Here is a 26,266-nt window from a genome sequence, read left to right as displayed (position 1 = left end):
CTTTTGGCGTGGCCGAAATAGCAATTCTGTTTTCCTTCATTCTTATAATTTCATTACAATCATGGAATGTATCTTACCTAAAAAATTTAACATTTGAATGCTTGCCAATATAAAACTACACAGAGTATGCTGTTTGTTGCCAAATATGTAATTCATCTTATTTGAGTTTCGCCTGGAAGTTATTAAGTGTCATTACAACACCTGGATTTATCAAAACTATGCTCCGTGTAAAGCAATATCCCCAAGTTAGTGTTATTACAACACAATCATGGAGGGAAACAAAGGAAAAGAGATGGTACAAAGTGAAAGATTGTAATTTTGACGGTGCATGCTCATTCTCTACACCTGCTCTCTCCGTCACAAGGTCACTGGGGCGAGAATACACTAGTCATGTATAATGCTTTGTGAGACCCAACTTACAGTTTATTCAGTTCATACCAAAAGAAAAAAAAAATATCCCAAATCAAAACCTTTGTCTCTATGTGAACAGTCTCCTATGTACCATTTATTTACCATTTAAAGTTTAGTTTATAATAAGTTTATAAGTTTGCCTGGAATATGTTTTGTGGTAAGGTTTTTTTTTCAAGTGTGAAGGTTGGGAAAAAATGTATCTCTTTCTGCTTTGAACAAGACAACCATCTTTCCCTTACCTTAATTAAGAGCCTTGTATTCCTTAACATATACACAAAAAAATGAAATCCTGCTTTTGTTGCAATGAATAGATACTGCATTGCACCAGCTTTTTTTGTGTTTAGACTTTATTGCTGCTGTTATTGTTACATTGCATTACATGTCATCTCTAGCCATCACCAATTCACATTGCTTATCCCAAACACTGTAGTGTATGTACAGAACGTTAGTTCAACAATTATTGTCAGCGATGATGTGTCAGTGTTTATGTCTGTCTGTCATTGAGGAGAAAAGAAAAACATCTCGGTCTCCTTTCCTCCTCTGCTTCCCTTTTCTTCTCTTCTGGGGAGCAGAGCAGATCGACTCTGCACGGTATCGACTTACAGGGAGTTTCTCTCATCGACACACACACACAATTCACACCCCGAGGTGAAAACGAATGTCTGCATGTCATTCAACAAGCACCTCAGAGTGTCTTGGCTTTAACAAGAGGTTCCTCGTCGTCCTCTATAACACCCCAGTTACACCCCCCCTCTCCCCCTCCACCTCTGAGGGAAACTTTCACTGCTTCCCTGGAACTCTCTCAAATCTTCCCCCTTTTTTGGTTACAGACTCCAAGGGTGCACATCATGCACCCTGCTGCGATGAGACAGAATCCATAATGAGTATGCATAAACACACCCGTAAGAAAAGATGAACAGCTTTTGACTGTGATTCTGAAACTGAAACTTCTCATTGTGGCTGAGGTTGGACTCCCGTGCTGTGACCTCAAAACTGAATTGATTCGCTGTTTCCGTTAATCTTTCCTTTGTGTATGTAAAGGAGACTTTCCTTGTCGCTGTTTTCCTAGGCTTGGTTTCACAGGGCTCAATACACTTTTGTGTGGCTTGACAAATGAGTTTGTAAAACAGCTCCTGAGAAATAAAACAAAATCGCAGGGAGATGAATGGGGGAGGAAGTTGTAGTTTCCGGGGGTGGATGAGGGTGGTTTGGGTGGGGAAGCTGAGAGCTGACACGCCCAATGTCTGCGTGCGTGACACCAAATCTCACCATTCAACAGCACAATTGACCAAATGATAACATGCCACAGATTGTATTTCCCCTCTGGCCTTTAGTTATGAATAGAATATTTTTTTAGATCCTGAACTTGGGTTTATTCTTCAGTGTGAAAGAAACGTTTGTGTCTCCCTCATGTCTCAGTGACCAGTTTTCTTTGCTTCATCATTTCATTGTTCAAAAACAAGGGGTTTTGAAACAGGGAGCTGTAGGCAAAACACAAAAATGTATAATGAAGTAAGTAGCACTATTATACAAGGCCATCTATCTGGACATGTGGTATATCAAATTGATTCTATGAACAATACATAACTTAAAAAATTTCTGGTTATGTATGATTCATTTACAGACCAGTGGTCTGGTTCTGATGTTTAATTTACAGTCATCGTCTGGAACTGAGGGGCAGTGGATCGACAAAAAGAGCACAGGATAGAGATGTAGTCAAAACCAAGACACATGAAAAACAAACCTGGAGCAGAATTTATTTTGCAGCATCTCATCTCGTTGAAAGTAAATGTATGATCTTGATTATTTGCAGAGTTGTCCAATTAAGTTACCTTCATAACATGGAAAATCAAAGGACCATCATTTGGGCTTGAATCACAAAAACAAAAGCCAGAAAGATGACAGGAAAGATAGAGGTAATGCGAAATAAATGGAATATGAGTGCTTTGGGTCTGATTTTCATTTTGAGTGGAAACCCCCTTTATGAAAGTGAAGACCCTTTGAAAAAATACATAAAATACATGAAAGGAGCCTACTTAGGCACATGTCATATATTGTACTCTGCAAACATCCCAATTTGAACCAAACTTCAAAATATAACTTACAAAATAGGACAATTTACAATACCTGATCATTAATTAATTAAATCACCTTCATCTCAACTCTAATTTGTATGTAGTGGACATGGTTAACATAACCTGGTCAGCAATGTTAGCACTGTCATTGTGCCTAGACTCAAAGCAAAATAGTTCTCAAAACAACTTACCGTACCCGTTGAAAATGCTCACTGTTGAACTTTATATAGAAGTCTTCGCAATATACTGAATGGTTTTGTCAGGAATAACCCTATTTTTTGTGTTCCACTCATCATACATTTCACCAAATTAATTCACATTCTCCCCAAGTTTTTTAGTCCAGTCTGTAAACTCATACCTGCCTGTGTTGTATATTGATGGATGGCCATTTTCACTGAGGTCGATATGTCACAAGTAAAAGCTGCAACCCAAGCTGGGCTTTCCATCCTGGACTTACACTTGGTATATGGTTTGTAACCCTATAGGGGGGAAGTGGGGGTTTTGAACAAACACAAGTTTCAGGGAGGAGGTGTGCGTCGGTGTGTGTTTCATCACTCTCTGCTACAGTATTAAATAGCTTTCCTTTACATGCCTGTCACCTTGTAATCAATAACTCTAGAATAACACCTGAAACACAACAGCCATTCGTAACCTGTCACTCACTCACACCCAAACGTATCCACGCATGCACACAAACTCTAAAGCGTCCATCATCGATAACTGTCTGGTAGCTGCTGCAGACGGCACTCATGAGCGGTCTGCAGCTCCAGAGCTTCCAGGCATCATCCATCAACTCGCCCCACTAGCAGGGGTCCAGGGCTGGGACACACACACACACACACACACACACACACACACACACACACACACACACACACACACACACACACACACACACACACACACACACACACACACACACACACACACACACACACACACACACACACACACACACACAGGCAGCAAACCTGATCCACACCAGGCCACGCACTGGACACACACAGACCTAACTCTGGGGGTGGACAAATACAAACACAGGTCAACCTCCAAACACACACAGGTGCCCTTTTACATTGCGCAGAGCTTGAAAAACATTTTGCCTCCCACTCTGTCATTACACTGTGTAATTATGTTCGGTTCCTTAATCCACATTCTTAATTAAATCTCTGGGCATTTTTTTTCCCACTTCTTTCCACCCATTCTCACCAGACTCATTCCCCTCCTCCTGTTTCTCCCGCTATGAGGATTATGTTTGCAGTACGGCGTATAAATAGTGCCGAGTAGGTGGCCTCGTAATGGAAACACAGATACACAGATATCAAAGGCTCAGCCCTTTACTTTCAAACGAAACACATATTAATCAAGACTTGTGTTGCACAGATGTGTCCGAGCACATGTGTTCGCCGCTTTCTACGTCGTTGCGGCAACTAATGTGCGGTAGCCTATTCACCCGTGCGTGCCTGTCTGGAGCATGTGTGTGTGCCTGTCATTCCATTGGGTGAGAACACATGGCAGCACAGTTTACACTTTCTCACAAGGGCAGACCCAGTAAAAAACTCCAGGTAGGCTTAACGATGTATAAACGGATAGCTAAATCAACTCCCGGATTTGTGCTTCCATGCTCCACCTTTAGCCTGTTTCATTTACAAGCTGAGGGCTGTGAAGGACTGACATTGTAAGTCAGCACAGTGGTAAAGGTGTTCATGACATACACATGTACATCCTGAGGAACGTTATCATCTCTGCTCTTCCATTAGCATCAGTCATTAGACGCTTAGTGTACTTTAGTGTACATTTGGTCCCTCTTCATGGTCATGTTCCCATGACCTGGCTCTTCTCAAATGGCATATAGTGCATGGTCTTATCTTGCCTAAATAACTTTTTCTTTACTCTCAATTTTGGTTGTAAGAATTATTTTTTTGGGGGGAGTGGGCGCTCGTGGTGTAGTTGTTAGAGCATTATATAGTATTACTGGCCATCAGCCCAAAGCAATGGTAAAATCAGTCCAAGTCAGCTATATGGTCACTTTCCAGGTCAGCAGTCGCCTTACAACCAAGTCTTTTACAACACTTGGGGTCTTAGTGTCCCGCCTCTTATCTTACCTTCCGGGCGTGTTCACCAAACATTTGCAGTGAAATGATTAATGGGGTTATGATCCTTACATCTAAGTGTGTTCCTGTTGCGCTGTCAGTGTGATGAAGGTAAAATGAAGGGGGGCTACAGTTTGGGTTCAGGAACAAGGCACCGCTGGGGTTTACAGTGCTATTAAGCATTACCTCATTTCTCTCACTGTCAGGGAGTCAGCAAGGTCCTGATATAGCTGCCATATGCTGCCTGGAGAAATCCCACTCCTCTATAGAAGGAGTACCGAGTATCATGACTTTACAAATAAGAAGTAATCACATAAATGTCACCATTTGGAATGTGATAACATTTGCCCCGTTACATCATGTTTTGTGACTTAAGTTACTGTTCAGCCTTCAGAGTCCAGCCAGTGAGTGACAGTTGCAGCCGTAAATGTCTTGACTTGAATTCTGTGTTGATGAAAGGGGTGTCATAGGGCCGTGGTGGTACGTGGTCGATCTGCTGGGACAAACAACGCTGACTTGTGAAATGGAAGTAGAAGTGTGCACATAACCCAGAGTGGGCCTGTGGAGCATGGTGAAGTCAAAACATTAGAGGTAAAAGGACACCAACACACTCCAAGGAGAGTCATTGCTCACACTCATGCTGGCCTCACAGATCATTTCCTAGGTGAAATGTACAGTATATTTGTTGAATTATGGCATTGGACAGAAGCTTGACAGTTGGGTTTTAAACTATAAATGAACTGATTTGTAATGGGAGATTACTAAATAATGGCAAAGTTCAATATTAATTTCCCTTTCAGCTCTGTGTTGGTCTCCAACTTCAAACTAACCCTAACCCTTAGCTATGACACTTAAGATTTCTGAGCATTTTTTAGCTTAAAACAGCTGTCTACCTCAACTGAGAATGACACTATGAGAGCACTGAGAGGGAACCAATGCAGAGAAAATCCAATCAAATCCTATAGAGATGAGGGGAATCTCAGAATCTGGTGATGTACCAGAACAGTTTGTCATGAGCAATCGCTTCCACATTCATATGATTAATTATTTCAAAAATGATTCATAATTTTGGCAGCTTTACGAAGTAAATCTCTTGTAAAGTGAAGCAATTGAGTTGTCAAATGATTCACTCTGCCTTTTCCAAGTATCATAATACGTGCAGAACAGATATCAGGAAAGCTTAGGGGCAAAGAGGGAAGATAATGCAGTGTCCACACTAACCTGCAAAATAACATCTGGACATGATATTTACAGCTGCTCCTCAGGAATGACGCAGAAGGAAAAAAAACCTAAGAGTCCCACCCTTGCGACCCATGTCTCCATTCACCTGATCTTTGCCATCACTGAATATGTCAAACCCCTTATGGAAAATTTCACAGAACCTTATGCAGTCAAGGTGATATCTATTATAGTCTATGTTTACCCATAAATCACTCGGGGAACACAGCCCGGAGACAGCTCTGGATAGAATGATGAAAATTGGCCCCTGATGGCAATGACCTGCTCTTTGCTATACAGCACATTATATTAAAAAAAAATAATAATAATCCTCCAGCACAGAAAATTGAGACGTTGCCAATACTATGAATCACTTTGTGTTTTTCATGTATCATTTGGAGATGCTATTCACAGGTTCCCTTTGTCTGCAAGTAAAATGATACTCCCATAGTCACTACCATAATCATAGCCACAGTTATCCTATTCCTTTATGTATTCATTATATTCTGCCTTTGTATTAACCAAAGGATTGGACACAGAACTGAATATACTGTGAAGCAAATCCAGGCAGACACGCAAACAAACAGAGTCATATTATTTTTTACTTTCATTGTAAATTCAGGAACCTACCAAAACTTGCCCGGGACAAGAGTCGAAAACAGTGCAAAGGAGCACAAAAATAGAGAAGCACTTTTAGATTCCAGATTTGGCGTGGTTGAACTTTCCCTCACCTCCAAAAAGCAGGGGCAGGGACACAGCAGAAATAACAGAGAGCGGGCCAGGGGAAATTCCTGCCAGGGATCCATGAGTGTCTCAATACCACAGGAATGCACAAGTGAAATTTTAATGGCTGTCATGACGACTGCAGATAAACTCAGGTCGCCCCAAGCAGCATTGTGGTTGTTATCGATGCTGTTGCTGTTTGTTCTTATTTATTATTGAAACGCTGCAGAGATATCGGCCATATCGTGTTTGCTTTCACTGTTACCACGTTGGTTACGTGAGCACTTACATTTGTCAACGTCTATTGTTTGTTTAGTGCGATCAAGTATAAAATCATCACAGAATATGTGTGGTCCCTCATTATGTTGACAAATGTGAAAAACATCAAAACAAAATTAAAATAATATGGATCTTATCAGTTCTCATGACAGCAAACAAGCTTCTTTTTCCTGAACCATTGCAGTGTTTCTTAAGATAACATTTGCCCCATATGGAAAATTCCAGTCAGTTCAAGCAAGGACAAAATGTCATAGTATTACTGCCGTTACGGTTCTGCACAGGCATGTGGACTCATAAAGTTGGACTCAAAGCATTTGAGAGTGATCAGTCTTTTACTCAGCAAGAAGTTGAAGGAATGAGTTCAGGAATAGGTTACCAGTCAGCAAGGGCAAACAAAGCAGGCAAAGTGAAAGCAGGTGGAAAAGGTAGGCAAGAAACAGGGCTGGCACGCTAAGACTGGATTGAACATGAGAGAGTCTGGCTGAAGACTTGGAGAGAGAAAGGCTGGTTTATATGCAGGGGAGCTAACGAGGGAATGGAGAACAGGTGTGTTGGTGATTGAGCGGATCAGGTGACTGGCAACGGTAGGAACACACTGACACAACTATAGGGCAAAGGAGAACGGCAGGTATCCAAAATGACAGGAGAGGTCAGTGACTAGATGCTTTTTTAAATGTACAAAAAACAGAGGTAGGCCTTGAGAGAGCTACATTTCGTAATGTATGTGGCACACATCCTTTTTTTATTGTATGCCTCTAGAAATATGCCTATGCTTATATGAGAGTTAGAGAGTGAGTTAGGATAAGATAAGATAAGCAAAACTGATATGATATAAGCTAAGCTTAGCCAAGCTAAGCTAACCAACTGCTGGCTGCAGCTTCATAATTACCATACAGATTTAAGACTGGGCTTAATCCTTTCATCTCTTGCTAAGAAAGCGAAAAGACATATTTCCGAAAATGTTGAACATTTTCTTTAAGTAACACTACTATTCATTACATAAGGAATCATTAAAGTTCCAACAAGGATACAATCTTTAGTAATGCTATAGATTTTAAAAAATAATAATTTAAACAAATGCTTACACTTGCAGGAATAAGTATATGCAATATACTGAGAAAATGTACATAGTTTATTGATTCATATCAACAAATAAAAATGCATCTAAGAGTTACATGGTTACTGCACTTAATGATTTACCCACAGGACTGGCTATTTAACTCTGGGGAAATCCACCATAATCAACCACTAACCGCTTTTGTTTTCCAGTGCTAAAGGTTACATAACCTAATGAGGGAACACCCTGCCTCAGCCTGCAAAACATCACTGATTTGTTGCATAGCTGAACGTCATCTGGGTGGATCTCCTCCAGAACTGCCAGTGTTTCTGTTTGTCTCTCAGATAGTTTCTGCTTTAGCGAGGAAAGCAATTTGTCAAGGCTGATTGTGGATTTGGGCTGAACATTTTATCTCCCTTTGGTGCCTCTGTTCCCGCTGACCGAGTAGCTTTATCCTCAACTGTCATCCATTTGTTTTGCATTCTATTCTTCCGTCTCAATGCCATGGGATATGTCCTGGCAATGGAAATTAAACACAAGAAGCGTCCTCTATGGAGTCCTCTTCTTTGCTCGGGTTTCAGGAAACCAGTGGGGGCCAGGTTAAATGCTCTATTCATCTCTGAAATGATATTAAATTATTTGATTTGCCTTTCAGGGGTTAAGCCCAGTGAATAACATCATAACTCCAATACCATTTGAAATGCAATGCACATATACAGTACACTAACCCAAATTACAGCAGCTTGTAGCAATATAACAGTTTCTTTCTCAGTTTCTTTCCACTCCCCTCATCTCTCATCTGATGAGCAGAGCGGTGCCTTATAGCAGAGTCCATTATTAGCTGCTATACATACTGGCCATGTGCCAGGCCCCTCTGGTAAGCCACTCAAAGAGGCCAGCGCCAGCCAGAGCCTGAAGCGTTCCCATGCATGCTAAACAAAAACACATCAGTAAAGTCAATATTAGCCTTTTGTGCTGCCAACCAACAGCAGGAAAAGCAGAGGCGAAAGACGCGAAAAATACCCCCAAAGGTTATCTACAGGCTGAATGAAAACACTTAGGATAGTAGGAACGCTGCCACAATAAAACCTGGAGTTTGGTGAAGTGCTCCCGTAGGCCTGTGTGGGTCTCCAGGTGGCTGTAAGCCATCACACTGCTGCTGCTCTCACTTCCGTCCATTCTCTGTGTGAGGTTAATTGGACGGTGGGACCACACTTTGTCAGGATGTGTGTGTTAGTCTTCAGAGCAACTCACAACCGGCACTTTAATGGAACGAGCATTTCCCCCGATAATGGAGCTCGTATGCTTCACTGCCAGGACTGAACACTCACAAGCAAAGTGTAAAAAGTCAATGGAAAGCCCAGCTATGATACTCTCACAGCGGTGGTCATCCGGAATATGCGGTTTGTTGCTTCTGAAGAGTTATTATCTCACATTTGAAAGAATAACTTTGAACGTGTCCCACTGTGTGCTGAATGCACAGTTTCTTTACTTGATAAACAGCAGGAAAACCACGATACCTCGGTGTGTCGTTTCATATGAACACTGTGGCTTTGTTGCATTGTGAAATGTTGAGGTTTGAGGATACGACGGGCCTCTTCTTCGCTGAATTTTCGACCCTGTCCGGTTGTTAAACTGTGGCCTTGGTTGCAAAAGAGATTTTGTTCTCACTGAGATGAAGTGATTAAATAAAGCTTACAATGAACAAAGGTGAATAAAGAGAGAAAGCCATTTGTCGGTTTAAAATACACCACTAAATAATAAGATAAGACAGTTTAAATAGAATACAAGCAACTTAAAACTCATTCAAACTCAACTTTTGATGTAGATTTCCTTATAGTTTTGCCTTGTAGTTGCACTACTGTATACAACTGCACTCACTCACCTCATCACTCCCTCACTGACAGATGCAGATACTATTCCAGCATGCCATACATTATGTGTTTAAGCCTCATGCAGATACACATTGGTACGGTTCACAAATGATGATGAACGATGTTATGATAGCTGTAGGAAGGTGGAGCTTTCAGTTGTGTTCATCACCAGTAATGGCGACCTTGTGTGTGACCAATACTTTGATTTCCTAAATATTGAACAACTTTGTACTTTAGTCAGCAACTGTTTTGTATCATGGTGGATTTGTGCCCCCATCTGCCTGTTTAAACTTACACTTCTTTTTTGAATTAATTACTTCTCAAAGTCTAAACGTTAATTCTTACAGTCAGTCCAGTTAGCGCGGTTCATTGACGGCGCACCTCTCCAGAGAGCCATCCTGGTTAAATCCTGTCAGGGGACTATTTGACTTTAAAGACAGGAAGAGAGCATGTCATGAAGAGTTAGTGTGTGTGTGTGTGTGTGTGTGTGTGTGTGTGTGTGTGTGTGTGTGTGTGTGTGTGTGTTCATGTTTGTGAACAAGTGCATATGCTTCAACTTGAATGTACGTTACGGTAACAGGGTGCTGTGCAGTTGAAATCCCCAAATGACTATTCACCAAGGACAACGTTTTGGGAGAATTTGTTGATACTGCTCAACTCTTTAGCAATCTCCACAGTGGGTCCGACAGCTGCTGGAAGCAGCAGATGGGTTGGGGATAGTGATGATATCTCTCGCCTTTTTTTTCTTTTTTTACCACAAAGTTATTTACTCCAAAGGCTATGGATGCTGAGTGCCAAATAGTCCAACTACATGCTCTTTTCCAAAGCAAGGCAGCTAATTCTCTGAAGCAGATGTTTGTGTTGTATTCTTAGCACTACCAGCATGTTCAACTCTTCCCAGCAGAGGAGACAATCCTCATGATTCACAGAGCAGCCGGCATACTCTGGCTACAGACCAGGCTGCTTTCTAAATAGTTTGGACAAATGCTTTCTTACTTTCAGACTTGTTGATATATTTGTGTCAACCTTTGTAATACTTCAACACTTTCATAATACAGTGTTTGTAACATATGCATGTGTCTTCCAATGTATCAAAGGAAAAAAACAAGCCTCAGAGAAATTATTTGACCATTGAGATTTAGGTTTGGCTCATACGAGCTATTTAAAATCATAGCCAAAAAACACAAGATAGGCTACTGAATCCAGCAGTTTGAAGAAAGAAAATTAATACATTCATAAAATACAAGAAAATCGCATAAACATAACATTATGAATAAATGTTTGCTTTTATTCTTTTATAATCACCTACTGACACTTTGAAATGTCACTGGTTCCCCATGGTACTCATTTGTGGCCCTTTGAAGTGACACCCTGTCCTCTAAAGCACTAAATTATGACGGTGGAAGGGTCCATTTCTCCCCAAGGGTGGTTTTCACAGGTAATTAGGATACTATTATGCCCTGGCCACTAGTGATGTGAAGTGTGCTGCGGTTAGGATACATAGACTTGAGGTTGTGTCAAACCGGACACACACCATACCATGAATTGATCTAATGCTGTGTAAATAATTGAAAAAAGCAAATTATTCTGATGACACATTTTTACTTGCAGCACGACAATGTAAAAAAATAATATTAAAGGACCACTTCAATGATTTCTAATTGTAATATCTATGCTCTCGTAAGAGTGTAAAATTCACATGAAAACCCTAAATCTGGTCAAGCTAAGCAGCACAAATAAAGACCACAGCTTTTGTTTTCCTGCGTATAAGGGCTGGTTAATGATTACAGGTCTGGGGGCCCCCAATGAGTCTTTGTGGCTACTGCGTTCCCTGTGACCGCCACCACCATAATGAAAAGCCTTTCTACCACATTCAGTGAACATTGACATGTCTAATGGGCCATGCTCAGACCTTTCAAAATTAGTACTTAAAGGTGAAATTATATCAACGTTCATGAGATCTACATACAATGTAGTGCAGTGGTTTTCAAACTGTGGGGCGCGGATGAATATGAGTTTGTGTTTTTGATATTAACATCATATGTAAGTTATCATACAAAAAAAGGAATACAATGTTTTGGTCTAGATAGTTATTCATCTGGGAGGTAATCCGAGGTTAACTGATCACGTCACGTTCACGTCCATGCACAGTGTGTATTGAGTTTATTTAAAAACATTTGGAAATGGGGCTGCCCTCAGTTGCCCATGCACTGTGTATAGTGTACAGCCTTTTTCAGCCTCGTCTGTGGAAATAAAGATAGCTGGACAAGAGTTCTTCTGCTTCGTTCCTCTCACTGGATTTAAATGCATTCACTATATTACAGAGAAATATGTCTTGTGAAAGAGAAAGAGCTCCATGCCCAACCCAGAGGACCCTGCATACCCCCGGATCCCCCTAGGAGGGTCAGGATCTCTGCTGGCTACTATTTTCACCCGGCAGGACATTGGAGGCGCTAGCGAAAAAACACTGGGAATGACATTTAACAAAAGTAATTTGAGCAAGTCTGTCTGTCTATCTTTCTAACTCGACTGCACACTCAGTCACTACTATCCAGGCTTAAAGGAAGCAGGATTAAACCACTAGATGTTCAAATGTATTTTGAAAAAGCAAAACAAAAACATACTTAGATAAAGATAAACAAAAAAAATGCGTTTTAAAACACACAAAGATGTTTAGAATGTTTCAAAAATTTTGAAAATGTGTAAAATAGGAAGAGAGTTGTTTAAAATGTGTAAAATAATTAAAAGATCTTTCAAAACACAAATGGATTTAGAATTTTTTTTATGGGGGGGCTCCGCTGAAATTTGTTCTCTGAGGGGGGGCGCACTCTCACACTTTGAAAACCCCTGATGTAGTGTTTGTTCCCTTGTCTCACCTCGTCTACATACCTGCATGATTACACAACTACTTCATCAACCCATAAAGTCGCACTTTACAGGATGTAGAGACAATTCTAGTCTACACCTCCCCCCCATCTTTCTGGATATCCCGCCATCAAATACTCAGGGGAAGTGTGCGGGTTGAGTATTCATAATTGAGGACACGCGCACCCCCCACTGACAGGAAAACCAAGCTGATTAGGAACATTAATCGAGGTAGCACCCATCCCTTTCCACCTAAGGACCCCGACCACGATGACATAAAGCCCAGGAAGGGAGAGGGCCGCAAGGACACATGTTCCACACCCTCCTTCCGCCCATCACAAGAAGCTGCTTTTATCGCTATCTGTTTGTTTAGGAGGCCAGAGTCAACCGTTGGAGGGAAGCAGGATAAAGGTTCAAATCAAGATAATACATGAAAAGAAAAGTTTGGAGGTGTACCAGGTCTTAAATAATCAACCACTGCACAGCGCAGTCTCCACTGCTGTTCCTGCGTTCGAATGCAGGGGTCAAAGGTCGCATAAACGCCCAACCTATTCCAGGTCACAGCTCACTTAACTGCCGAATGCAAATGTACATATGTTAATACAGTTTTCACTGCAGATTAACACATGTAATATAGAATGCTTTATTTCTAATACCAATTGTTTTAATAGGTTATTCATTGGAACTAAGCTCACCATTGCTTTGCCACATAATATATTCATAGTCTCTAAATGTTGCACTTCAAATGCCTGATAAACATGTTCAGGCATGTTCAATGCATGCTGCTGTGTAGCTGTTAATTAGACGACTGTTAATTAAGCTTTAAAGGCTAAATTTAAACCTCCAGGGACACAGATAAAGTGCTGCTAAAGCCATATGCTGTAGCAATACCTTGTGGGAAAACTGAGGAGAAAAAAAACAAGCATTTTCTCTCAAGACTGAAAAATAAACAATAATATTAATTAGCAGTTCAATAACCAGAAACAGCCAAAAAAATATAACAGTCTTCCAATTTCCAACAACATACTTATTTTTTTTTCAATTGTCTTCACAGACGACTGAGCAGCAGGAATGTATGTGTATATGCAATGAATAAGTGAAATATGTCCAGCATGTACACACACTTAAGGTTTTGATTTTGATAATCTAAATAGATTCTGAGAGTCTTGCCATTAAATCTGGAGGGGCTAAGCCAGTACCTCTAGTAAAATGAGATGGGGTTATATAGAGGCAACGCTTAAAGCTCAATCCACAATGGCTTACCGCAATTTTTGTCTTATCACAAAATGTGAAGCATATTTAAAAAAGGATTTATACCTCTCAGAATACAGAAACGTGACAACATGAGACTTCATACTTAGGAAATACTCAAGGTTTTGTGTCAACGATGAGCAATGGAGAACAGCTCGACAGCATCCTGAAAAATGGCTGCAAGTCACATTCCTTAGCTGTTCTTGTGCTGCTAAACTGAAAAAAGCTGTCTTTAATGGGGACCTCCAGTAAACACTATTGACTGGAACTCTGTGCTTGGTGTTAGAGTTGTTTACAGTGAGGGTGAAGAATGTGCATCTGTGTCAGCGGCAGGAAAAAGAATGAGCCTTTCTTAAAGACTAAACACATATGCTCTAGCCAGGTTGGTGCGATACATCAACCTTGAGTGCGACCTCTGTGTTAAATAGACTATTTTATCACTCACTAAATCCTCATTTGGATCAAAATACTATTCAGCTAGAAGCCAATTGCCACTAAATGAGCTGCAGTGAACCTTCCGTCCCCATCAACTCAGATCTCAAAAATGAGAGAGACAAAACCAAAGGACTTTGTTATGGACAGACTTACTGTATAAAAGTCAGCCCCTTGCAACCATGGCACAGAGCCACACAATAACTGTCAAAGCCTGAAGTTTTTCCACTACCGTCCTTGGAGACTCTTGAGGCCCCATTTCTTTGTGACGCCAACTTGCTCTGCCTCAACGCCACTCAGAAATAGCATATATCATCCGCCTGTCATGTTGGCCTGAGTGCGCCCTGCCACCAGTGTTTCCGTCACTGCTGCACTAATGCAAAACGTGGGTAAAGCTCGTTAATGTCAGATTCTGTGTGGCCAATCTGGGTATATGAGCGTGGCTCTTTGTGGGCTGATCCTCTGCAGATGCATTTTAAAGCCTTTACCATCTGCTTTACCAACAATGTATACTCATCCGAAAACATTGATACCATTTTAGCAGACTGTTTCCAAGGTGATGAAAGTGACAAGCAAATCAGAAAAACAAGACAAGCTAAAGTTGCGACGTAGTTTTGAAATCAGGTTGTATGGCAATTAATTGTGTACAATAGTATTATTTGGGGTGTTTGGTAATAACACACGTTATACACCTGCACTTAAGATGTTCTTGCTTGTTTTCTACGTTTCATCTTTTTAAAATGTCTTACTTGGCATCATACAGGACATTGAGTGCTTTTCTAATGTTTTTTTTATTTCTTTTGAGGAATTTATTCACCACAGGTCTTTGGCAGACATTTGTAACCCTGCAGGCTAACTTGTTTTCCATCCAGCAAGCTGATTGAATCAATAAAACCTATTTTTCCAAAGCCCAAACAACTTTGTATCATTAAATGTCTGTGTACTCATAGCACCAGGGGGACAAAATATGTTATCCTATATGCAGCCAATGAACAACTCACCCATCCATTATACTATCTAGTCACACTGACACATAACGTTTATTTTAAGTGATGGCACAGCAGAATGACAAGCACAGATGGAGGGTGGTTGGCCGACAAGAATAAATTGTTGAAATCTCAGAGGCACATTGAAACATGAAATCTACAGCCAAATAGGCCTACAGAGGGAAAAGCAGAGAGCAGAGCATACTGGGTCATTTGAATTGAGAAAAGACTGAAAAGGTTTGGCAATGTTAGCATATGCCTCTTACACCATTTAGTTAACTGTGTCCCACATCACTTCACAATATCTCCTGCTATAAACAATAGACTTCACTGATTACAACACTGTGTCATATTGCCCCCAAAGTTTCCTATTGCCTGTTTTATAGGTTGTGTTCACGCGATTTTATGTCATGTCTTCGGTAGCCTAGTAGCCTATACAAAGGGTGCAACATAGACCTTTTAATCAGGTTTACCATTAACTTATGGGATTGTTGGGGGATTTTCAAAATGATATATTCTAGAAAAGGGTTTTGTATGAGGAATCAGAAGTTCAATGTTGGCATTTGCCTAGATGTCTACATGGCTGCCATCTTGGAATTGACTAAATATCAGCCTAAAAAACACAAGTTTTGTAATATCTCGGCTTCTAAATAAGCTGGAACATTAATAGGGGCGGCAGTGGCGAAGTCGGTAGGGAGATCGCCTCTGGAGTGCAGGGTCGGAGGTTCGATCCCCCGTCTCCCCGCCACATGTCGAAGTGTCCCTGAGCAAGACACTGAACCCCAAATTGCTCCCGATGGTTCAGAGAGCGCCTTGCATGGCAGCTTCTACCACCGGTGTGTGTGTGTATGAATGGGTGAATGTGGTAAGATATGTAAAGCGCTTTGGGGCTGAGAAAATCGGCTAGAAAGCGCTATATAAGTCAAGTCCATTTATCATTTACCATTAATATTAACTGCTAAACCTGCATTTTCTGGATCAAGGAATCCAATGGGGGTAGTAAAGCTAAACAATTTTATAACATTAAGACTTTACACCTGTGAGGTTGTTTTCTTGTAATATTGTGGTAATGAAAAGTTATTATTCCGTATTCAAGCTGTTTCTTCATAAAATATTAGTTTTTATATCGTCCCAATAAAATGCATGATCCACCGTGGGGTTGAAAGCACCACGTCCCAAAGTCTTGTTTTTCTTTTTCTTGACATTGAGATCATTTGTCTTTGGAGAAATGTAACAAGTGTGGACTTTGGATGTTTCTGTAAACACGTTAAGCATCATGCCATGCATTCAGACATACCTCATCATACTCATCATCATCGCTTTCTTGCTTCACAGCTTGGGAATCATCATCGTTTTGGCACTGGCGACTGCACTGACACATTTTGGTACAGGCTAAATCCTTAGCTCTGCAGGAACACGTGCCAGAAGAACAGTCCGATTTACACTTGCATTGGACCATCTCAAAGATGGCCTTTGGGGCTGGGACGACCTCTGTGGTAATTGGTTTGGGCATGCCATCAGCTAAACCGTTCTGCAGTTGATCAAGCTGTGGATCCTGCAGAGCAAAGGCTGCCTGTGCCCATATCACTTCCTCCCCTATGTATGCAGAAGCAATGCCATTGCAGTTGAGGTACTGGCCCTTGGTGAGTAAGCTGCGGAAGCCAGTGTTGACAGCATCCCTTCCCTCACTTCTGCTTCATCCAAAAGTATTTGCAGAGCATTGATAATCATGATCATAAAACGTGGTCTGTACATGCATGTCATTATGCTTAAATTGCTCCTGAGACAAATGATATGTTAACCTGACCCTGGATAGTGGACGATGGATGGATGAACTCCTCAATACAAAGCAAACAAGACTAACTTTGGGTTGGGGTTTGCAGTTTTTATTGACCCTGGAAATGTAGGTTCAGCAGTTAAAATCAATGTTCTTTAAGAAGCCAACATATTACAAAAACGTAGGCAATATTTTATGGTGGACATTTAGTAAATTCCAATATGGCCGCAATCTGCGCAAGGCGCAAATACCAACAGTGATTTTCTGATTCCTCATACACTGCCCTAAAATGTTTAGGTTTGCAAATCCAACGGAAGTTAAAATCAAAGCATAAGGAACCTGACTACATTACTCTAAAGTTCTCAATCATTTCAAATCCGCCTGTTAGGCTCGGAAGACAGTGCATTAGGCAACCTATGAGCTTTGCGTCATCTAGTGTCAAGAAGCAGGCACTGTTTTATTTTGAAGGCGGAAATGGGAGGCCAGAACATGGGCCAGAGAAAGTTACCCACCGACAGCTGGAGTGGGACCGGATAAGACGAAACTGTGCCTTCAATGTATAATAAAGACTGCATATTTGAGAATGCAGGTCAAACTAATATCTTATTTGATGTGCATTCAGAATAGTGAGTTATTGAGATACATATTATGTAGATATATGTGTAGTTATAGGTTATTTAAGATAAAAGGGGCAATTTTCTTGAATGTGTTCCTTATCATCTCAAATAGGCCAACTTCCCTTGAGGAAGGAGAATTAAAATAAATAAGTAATAACATCCACCCAATACCAATATTTATGTAGGCTATCATAGGGGCTGTGTAAGTTATCTTTATTTATGTTTCACTGCACAACTTGCAAATTGTCTGGCATTTGATCATAACTCAATTTTTATTTATTTTGAAAGTCACAAGCGGAAGTTGTACCTTACATTGAGGTTAACTTGACCTGCCAGGCTGTGTGTGCACTGTACAGACAGAAGCAGAAACAGCATGGCTTACTGTGCGAAGATCGGTCCGTCCATCCTGAGCAGCGACCTGTCCCGTCTGGGCAGCGAGTGCGTGCGGATGATGGGGTGCGGGGCGGATTACCTGCACCTCGACGTCATGGACGGGTCAGTTTGTCAATAGTTAACGAGTTTATTAGATAGGAATGACAAGCTAGCATGCTAAGGATTAGCAGAGCCATTGGAAGTTCAATGTGCGAGGGCTAAAGTTTGCTAACATCAACAAGCTAGGCTAGCATGCCAGAAGTTAAGATGGGGGAAGCCAGTATTTATCTAACTGGATGTATTACTGAGTGGAGAGACAGGAGAGGCTTTACAAACCTCAGTGTCAAACAGACTCTTCCAAGTCATTATCTTCTTCCTTTTTCACTTCTTCCTGCTAGTTAGGACATTTTCTCTTGTTGTTTCCTCTTCACTTATGCAACACTTTGGTTTACAACTGCTCATATAGGCCTACGTGATGACAGACTGCCATGACTCTGGAAGTTAAATGTCGAAATGTTTTTGTTTCCCTTTAAAGGCACTTTGTCCCCAACATCACATTTGGCCATCCCATGGTAGAGAGCCTAAGGAAGTCAGTGGGCCAGGACCCTTTCTTTGGTGAGTGAGTGGACGCCCTTCCCCACTCACATGCTATATTTAAAAAACACAATTATCCCATTGACTTGAATCATGAATTTCTGGTGCTGCTGCTGTGTGTTGGAGAGTAGTCTTGTGACGGTGTGTGGATGTGTGTTTTACAGACATGCACATGATGGTGTCTCGGCCGGAGCAGTGGGTGAAGCCCATGGCTGCAGCAGGAGCCAGCCAGTACACGTTCCACATAGAAGCCACCACCAACCCTGGAAACCTCATCAAGGAGATAAGAGAGAGCGGAATGAAGGTGAGCAAATAATAGTGCAAGGTGAGAGAGGCAAAACAACATCAGAGATTTAGTGTGTATAGAGTATAATAATCAGTCATTAACACAACACATGAATGTGTAATGAATTTTAAGATTTTTTCGGCATATTTTTCGGAAAATAATGTATATTGATATCTGTACATAATGATATAAATAGGAAAATATGTACCGTAATGAAAACATGACTGTTATCCAGTAGCGTACCCCCCCTATCTGTGTCGTTCTATACTGACTCTGTCTGTGATTTTTGTAGGTGGGTGTGGCCATAAAACCTGGCACTACTGTTGAAGAGCTAGCACCCTGGGCCAATCAAATCGACATGGCCCTGGTCATGACCGTTGAGCCTGGCTTTGGAGGACAGAAGTTCATGGATGACATGATGCCCAAGGTGAGGACGGACGGCAGGTGGTGGAGGAAGAAAAAAAGATATTAGGAAATGTACACACAATCACAACAACACAAACTAGCATACTATGCAGCCAGCACTTCTTTGATGCAATATCAGCAGTCTTTGAAAATAATGTCCTGCTAAGTCAGAGAATATGGGTAAAGAGGTGTGAAGCTTTACTGGCCTTGGTCAGTATATTCCATGTGAATACGATTCACCAGTCAACGATTCGAGTGCCAAAATATTCTCGATGTTTTGCTTCCTTAATTTTGCATATTACTGCAATGTACAAATGAATACTTTTCAGGGAAGATGCTTTGAATAGAAAAATGGCAATTTGACTTCAGGCCGTTTATGCAAAATACTCGTGCAAAATGTTCTGTTTACAACCCTGAGGCTAGATGTCCTCATTTTAACCCTTGTGTACCAGTAAAAGTCAAAGAATGCCAATGGCTAATGTGAGTGACGTCATGTTGAGAATCTAACGAAGAACTCAGAATTTATCTTTAACGATCAGCATAATGGTGCTGCCGTTGATTGAGTGCGAGAGGGCGACATTTTATCAGCGCAAGCTCAGACACCGACGGGAGAAATGACCGCTTTCAAAATACGCAGTGTGATCTTAGAGCGTTTGTTGCTCGCTGCCTCCCTCTGCCATGGCTTCCTACTTTACACCTACGTTTACCCCAGTGCAAGAAAATGACTTTGTATCTGTTGTTAATGTTAACTTCACTTCATTGTCCCTTCAGCTGAGACCAAATAATCAATGTGAGTATGTCAGTCTATTGTTTTGTGTTGGCAGTAAACGATTTATGATGTCTCTGGATCGATTTGCATTGCAATGCATCTTAAAATAAATACATTTATTATTTCTTAATAATAACATATTTTCACACATCCAGTGTAAACAACAGCTAGACATCTCAACAACATCAGTATTAGGCACCTGTTCCCCATGGGAGGCGACGAGTATAACATGGAAATGATTCAAGTTCTTTTCGCACGCCTAACGCTTACTGCGTCGTACAAACGTTGTCATGTTTCAAACTCTTGATTTTCTTTCTTGGCATGTGACCCAAGGTGAGCTGGTTGAGGAGCCAGTTCCCTTCGTTAGACATCGAAGTAGACGGAGGAGTCGGCCCTGACACCATTCACAGGTGTGCGGAGGTGAGGAATGCAAACACATCTACCAGTCTATTAAAACCACCATCTAAAGATTCAAATCCAATAATTTTTTGTTGTAAGTTTCCCTTTCACTAAGTGTGTGTTCATGTTTGTTTCCAGGCAGGAGCCAACATGATCGTCTCAGGCAGTGCCGTGATAGGCAGCGACGACCCTCGTTCAGTCATCGCTCTCCTGCGCACCGCCGTGTCCGAAGCAATCCAGAAGCGTTCGCTGGACCGCTGAGAGTCTGGCTCTATGTGACTCTCTACCTTCCCGTCCCCAGCAACTCAACACAGCAGTCATCAGAGCAGACATTACTAGGGCAGAAAGTCTGGCATCGCGGATCAGAGGCAGGAGGGGACTTCTGTGGAGTTGCGAGCCGATGGCCAAATCCAAAATCGCTTTGATGTGAGTGAAGCTGCACCGTGCCTCTTCAAAAACTTTTTTGCTCTCCATCTTGTCCTGCCACAATGTCCACTCTTAAGTTGATAACTCGGCAAAAAAGAGTAGCGCTGATCTCACGTCCGTAAACATTCCTGAATATTTGTTGATTTTCTTTTGCTGTAAGTAAAAGTAGAAATGTGTTATGGAAATAAAATAGCCCAAGGAGCAATCTGTTTAGTACAAGTCATTTTTTTTAAAACTTTTTTTCTGAAATCACATTTCATACCTCATTAAACACATTTGGCTCTTTTTGCTGTTTTGCTGGAACTTACAGCGCTACTGAGCAAAAATAATGTGCACTTCTAAAGTCCATTAGATCTGGTTTTAGACTCCAATGAAGTGAACTGTTCTCTCTGCAGTTTGTCCTTGAATGTAGTTCACACAAATTGAAAAAAAATTATTTATTGGCAGACCTATTAAAAAAATAAAAAATAAATACACTGCAAATTATTAATAATTCTCACTGAACACTACTTCCCAGTCTTTTGATGTTAAAAAACTTGCATTATTTAGGCCCTTCTATATTTGCTCAAAGTACACATTTCAGACACAACCCAAAGTGAAACCAGAAAAGATATTGAAGAAAACAGAAAATATGTTAACTTAAAATATATAAATTTACTCTGATTCAAGTATACAATTTGGAGTTACTATACTTATATACTTACTAAGTATTACTTTAAATAAGTAGTTACCAGATTTTTTACTCAACTTTTTGAGAGAAATATTGTGCTTATACCAACTAGCAAGTTATTTACAAGTTTTACTAAACTACTCAAAATTAAACAGCATATTATTATGTATGAATAAATAAATAACTAGATCTAGCTGTGTTTCTTACTTGTACAACTGTTTCCTTCTTTGCACACTAGATGGCGAGTTTGGACAGATATCTTTACAGTTGGGGGGGGGGACTCCTAGTTAGTGTGAAAAACAAGAACCACATAATAAAATTGATTTGTAAATATTATCAATTTAGAAGCATCGACACATGTTTCCCACAGCTGTGGATTGGAAACACAGCACTGTGGTCTATAATGCATACAACATCCATAGTGAGAACAGCGCCACTAACAGTGCAGCAGATAGTCGGACACAGAGGCTGGAGTGTTTCCATGCTGAGGAAATTGATTTAGCAAAATGACTTTTTAATATAACATCTTTCTGTCTTTGTGCATATTGACAGTACTTAGTTTTCTCTCAGCACCCACTCAGCTTCAAGTAATATATTGATACATTTGTGTTGTTTTTAGCTAAAGGAATCAGTAGTGGTGACCATTATAGCTGGGTATTGTTTTAGTTGGAATCAATATTTCATATTTGTGGTGCCGGATTGGAACCATTTCCAACCTTACTCGACTGTGTCCAGAGAATAACTGATTTCCTGAGGACACCCTAAAGCCATGTCTGCGGTATCTCTCATCTATTATTTTTTTTGTCTGTTGAAAGAATTCCTCCTGTCAATGAGAATCGCCGGCGACATACTTCACAACTGCAAGCGGCGCGCTCTCAATAATGCAGCACGTGTCTTGGGAGACAATTCACAGACCCGCTGAAATATGGATAGGCCATTTTCACTTCAACGTCACATGTAATGGCAGATAATGCCATCACTTTTTGGCTCGTCGGAACACATTGCTCGTGTGTGTGCACATAAAGGTCCGTATAGATAGAGTGTGGGCGTGTGAGTTTGTGCATAATACATGCGTTTGTAACATTGTGAGGGGGATCTCCCGTGACTGTTTTCTGTTCTAATAGGTAATGACAGCCGTTTTGTACATCAGCGTCACTAAAGACAGAGACACAATTCAGTGTGAGGGCGTTGTACAGCACCTACATGCCACGTCACAGTCCCGCTGTCATTAAATTGACAGTTTTTCTTCTCCACACATACTTGCAATGTTAACGCACCATTTGTTTTATTTAGGGCTGTCAAAATTAACGCGTTAACGCAGGGTGATTAATTTCTGGAATTAATGCGTTAATTTTTTTTAACGCATTTAACGCATGTGCAGAATGATCCGCCCCGTGCATCCCACCCGCTCTACACTACAGTCACTCTTACGCTGTGGCTGACCCAGGATCAGTAGCTGCGCACAGCCAAACATAGCAGCACGCTAGTCTATGTTTTAAACTACTAACCACGGACCTATAACTGCTGCTAACGGACACGTCTGTGTCGCGGCTGGCAGTTGCTCTCGGAAGCAACAGGAGAAACATTCTGCTCCGTTCACGGGAGGAAACAAACGTCTGCAGTTTTCAGAGGTGTGTGTAGCCTACGTGACAACAACGTCGGCTACACACACACACACACACACACACACACACACACACACACACACACACACACACACACTGTAGCGGAGGAAACTGGTGGATGTAGGCTACCTATCGGTACCGCGCTGATCTGCTTATATCACAGGTTTAACTTCGGAGGTGTCGGCCAGAACAGCACTTATGGCCAAACACGTCAGACTATAAGCATGAGACGAGGAGAGGAGGAGTATGTTTTATCCGCTCTTTATTTTCCTTCTTTCACAGACACAGCAGCATAGATCGCAGGAAAAGAAACACAGGCTTAAACTCCGCTCGTGACTCGTGAGGAGACGTTACAACAGCTGTTGCGACCCGCGAATCGTGGCCGTTAATAACATGCATAAACTATAGCCTAATTTATAACAGCGATCGGGACTGCATGTAGGCTACTTACTCACTCACGGGTGATTCCCATAAACTCAAATAAACACGTTTCACATGTGGAATGATCGATTACTGCGGCAACGCTCACACATCCGACCGATGGAGAAGAGAAAGGAAACTTACTAAACAGACTCTCCGGCCGACTGATGTCACGGCAGCTAACTGACAGTTATCCACACTGAATAAAACACATCTTAACACACTGTAAAAAATATCAAACACTAACTTATGAACTTTGGGGCCTTTTCTACACACAGACACACGAACAAACTGCAATCAGGTTGTATTCAGGAATGCAAAACCATGGATTCACTCAATACATGCCATTATAGTCTATGCTATATTTGCTGAATAGAGACAGCCAAATTTAAATTGGTTGTTTTAGTTGATTATAATTTATTTGCAGTAATTACACCATCATTTGGATTTTCAATGAATAAAAACTACATTTAAATGTATATATTCACCTTCTGTCCTTTATCTTTCAATTCATATAACAATATACAGAAAAAATGGTAATTTTTTGGGCCTATTTCGAATGGTAGAATTAATCGTGATTAATCCACGGAATGCTGTGATTAATCTGATTAAAAATTTTAATCGTTTGACAGCCCTAGTTTTATTATAATAATAAATGCAAGGAGGAGAGTTATGAGCAGCAGGAATGGCGACAATGAAAGAGTAAGGCTGTGTTCCAATACCTACACTTCCCTGCCCTGCTATTAAGTATGGTGGTCGGATGCAGTAGGCTTAAAAATACCCGCATGCCCTATTGCATTCTGTTGTGATTTTAAGTGTGAAAATCAACATGCTTTGTTGGCAATTCTGACCCACAAGCCACTGTAACGTCACATCGGATATATAAGCAAGAGGCAAGTTCAAGGCGCAATGTTATAATGAAATAATGTAATATGTCCCAAATTTCATTGCTACAGCATGCTAACTACATACTTTTTATGATCAGCTGTATAATGTAGAATAGCGATTTGGACCACAGGGTAAGTTTATAGAGAAAGCTCTATCCAACCTATAACCTATTATAAGTGAGAGGCCTAAGGGTATCTCACATGCGGCCCTTAACTTATACATCAAAGTCATGATGAAAGACCTCTCCGCTCTGGTGCCATGACAACCACATCCGTAGGTATGTTCTGTCATTTGCAGTTAAAAGCAGTAATAGAGAGAGAGAGGCAGGGGGTGGGGGTGTCAATAAAGAATAGTCAGAGCTTGGCCTTTGCTCCTTAGATACACGTGAATGGCCTACGTTTCTCACAGCACGTCACCAGGGAGGGAGCAGATATCGAAAGTCCACAAGGGCTCCTGCTCACCCAGTGAAACACACACTCCTACAGGGAGCAGCTAGGCCTGACGTGAGCACCAGGAAAAGAAACCCACATGTTGAAACTTAACGCCATGCAGGGTCGTCTCAAGCATTCAGATACCGGCATCTCAAACCCCGTATGCATGATCGTGAGAGGATGAATCACTGAGCGAGGTACCCCTGGTATATTATATGCTGTCAAATATTCAACGGAGCTCATCCAAAGATAACCGTTTGAAGTGGCTGTAGGTCACAGGGGAATACGCTTTCAACATTTCCTCCTCCCCTCCCCCCCTTTTTTTCTTTTTCGTCTTTTGCACTTTGAGCTGCCAGTTATTTTGCCCCATCCGTTCCCCGCTGCATTCTCTTTACCTCTGTGACTCACCCCCCTCTCTGGGATCATTATACTTCACAATTATATTTCTCTGCTTCCGTCCTCGTCTTCAGCACTAAAGGCAACATAAGCGGACTTGCTTCCCCTGCTCCCACTCATTCATAATTACCCAGCATCCCACAGGAGAACACAGAGATGCACAACGCTGATTAGCAGGCTGTTGTTACCACCTTTACTTATGCATAAAGGCCTTTTCTGATTGAGCGTTCACACTCTTATTAACGATTAAAAAAAAAAACTTGCTTAGAATAATAACACAAAATGTCTCTTTGCTTTGCCCTGCAGCACAGTGGGCCACTATACAGAATATAGTGTATATGATGGATATTATGAGCTGCTATTCACAGAAGGGGGCACAGTGTCATAGGGCAGCTATTTGCTCTTGCTGCTTCCCAGCCCCCGTTTACTATACTGGTGTGTAAAATGCCTAAAGGCATATACTGGGGTGGCTGTATAATGAGCAGCTTTTTCCACAGATGGTAATTATTTATTTGCTTGTGCGGATCTCTTTTTATATAGCCACAACCGTACTTAGCACGGCTGGGAAAGATTCAAGGAAATTAAAAGTTAATCTTGTTAAATTTACAACATATCAAAAGCCAGGTTTACTGACAATGTTGCTCTAAGGATTGTTAAAGTTGTTCAATGTTACTTTAGTCAAGAGTGAATGATACATCTCCACAATTGTTGAAAATTAATGTAATGGCTTTTCATATTCTGATTTTTCCTCCAGCGCCACCAAGAGGTTGAGATTTGTGGTTTTTAAGTGAAATGTCTCGACATCTGTTGGGTGGTTGCAGTGAAACTCGGTACAAACATGTCCTCCTCATGGTGGATTGTAAAAACCATGGGGATCCCTTTACTCTTAATCTACCGCAGCTATCTTAGAACTTACCCCACTCACAT

The 26,266-nt window shown here is 41.2% G+C and overlaps 1 protein-coding gene across 1 annotated transcript; it reads left to right on the top strand.

Annotated features, from left to right (window-relative positions):
- The first annotated feature begins 18,009 nt into the window (after positions 1 to 18,009).
- rpe (ribulose-5-phosphate-3-epimerase) lies at positions 18,010 to 21,440 on the top strand. Its single transcript, XM_080038593.1, has 6 exons — positions 18,010 to 18,153; positions 18,566 to 18,645; positions 18,789 to 18,928; positions 19,203 to 19,337; positions 20,418 to 20,504; positions 20,622 to 21,440. Exons 1-6 carry the CDS (start codon positions 18,032 to 18,034, stop codon positions 20,742 to 20,744), a joined length of 687 nt encoding a protein of 228 aa, XP_079894719.1. The 5' UTR covers positions 18,010 to 18,031; the 3' UTR covers positions 20,745 to 21,440.
- The last annotated feature ends 4,826 nt before the right edge of the window (positions 21,441 to 26,266 follow it).

Source organism: Ammodytes marinus (assembly GCF_949987685.1).
Source record: "Ammodytes marinus genome assembly, chromosome: 12".
Taxonomy (NCBI): domain Eukaryota; kingdom Metazoa; phylum Chordata; class Actinopteri; order Uranoscopiformes; family Ammodytidae; genus Ammodytes; species Ammodytes marinus.
Note: the sequence above shows the minus strand (reverse complement) of the source record. Positions and strands in the feature narration are given on the sequence as shown.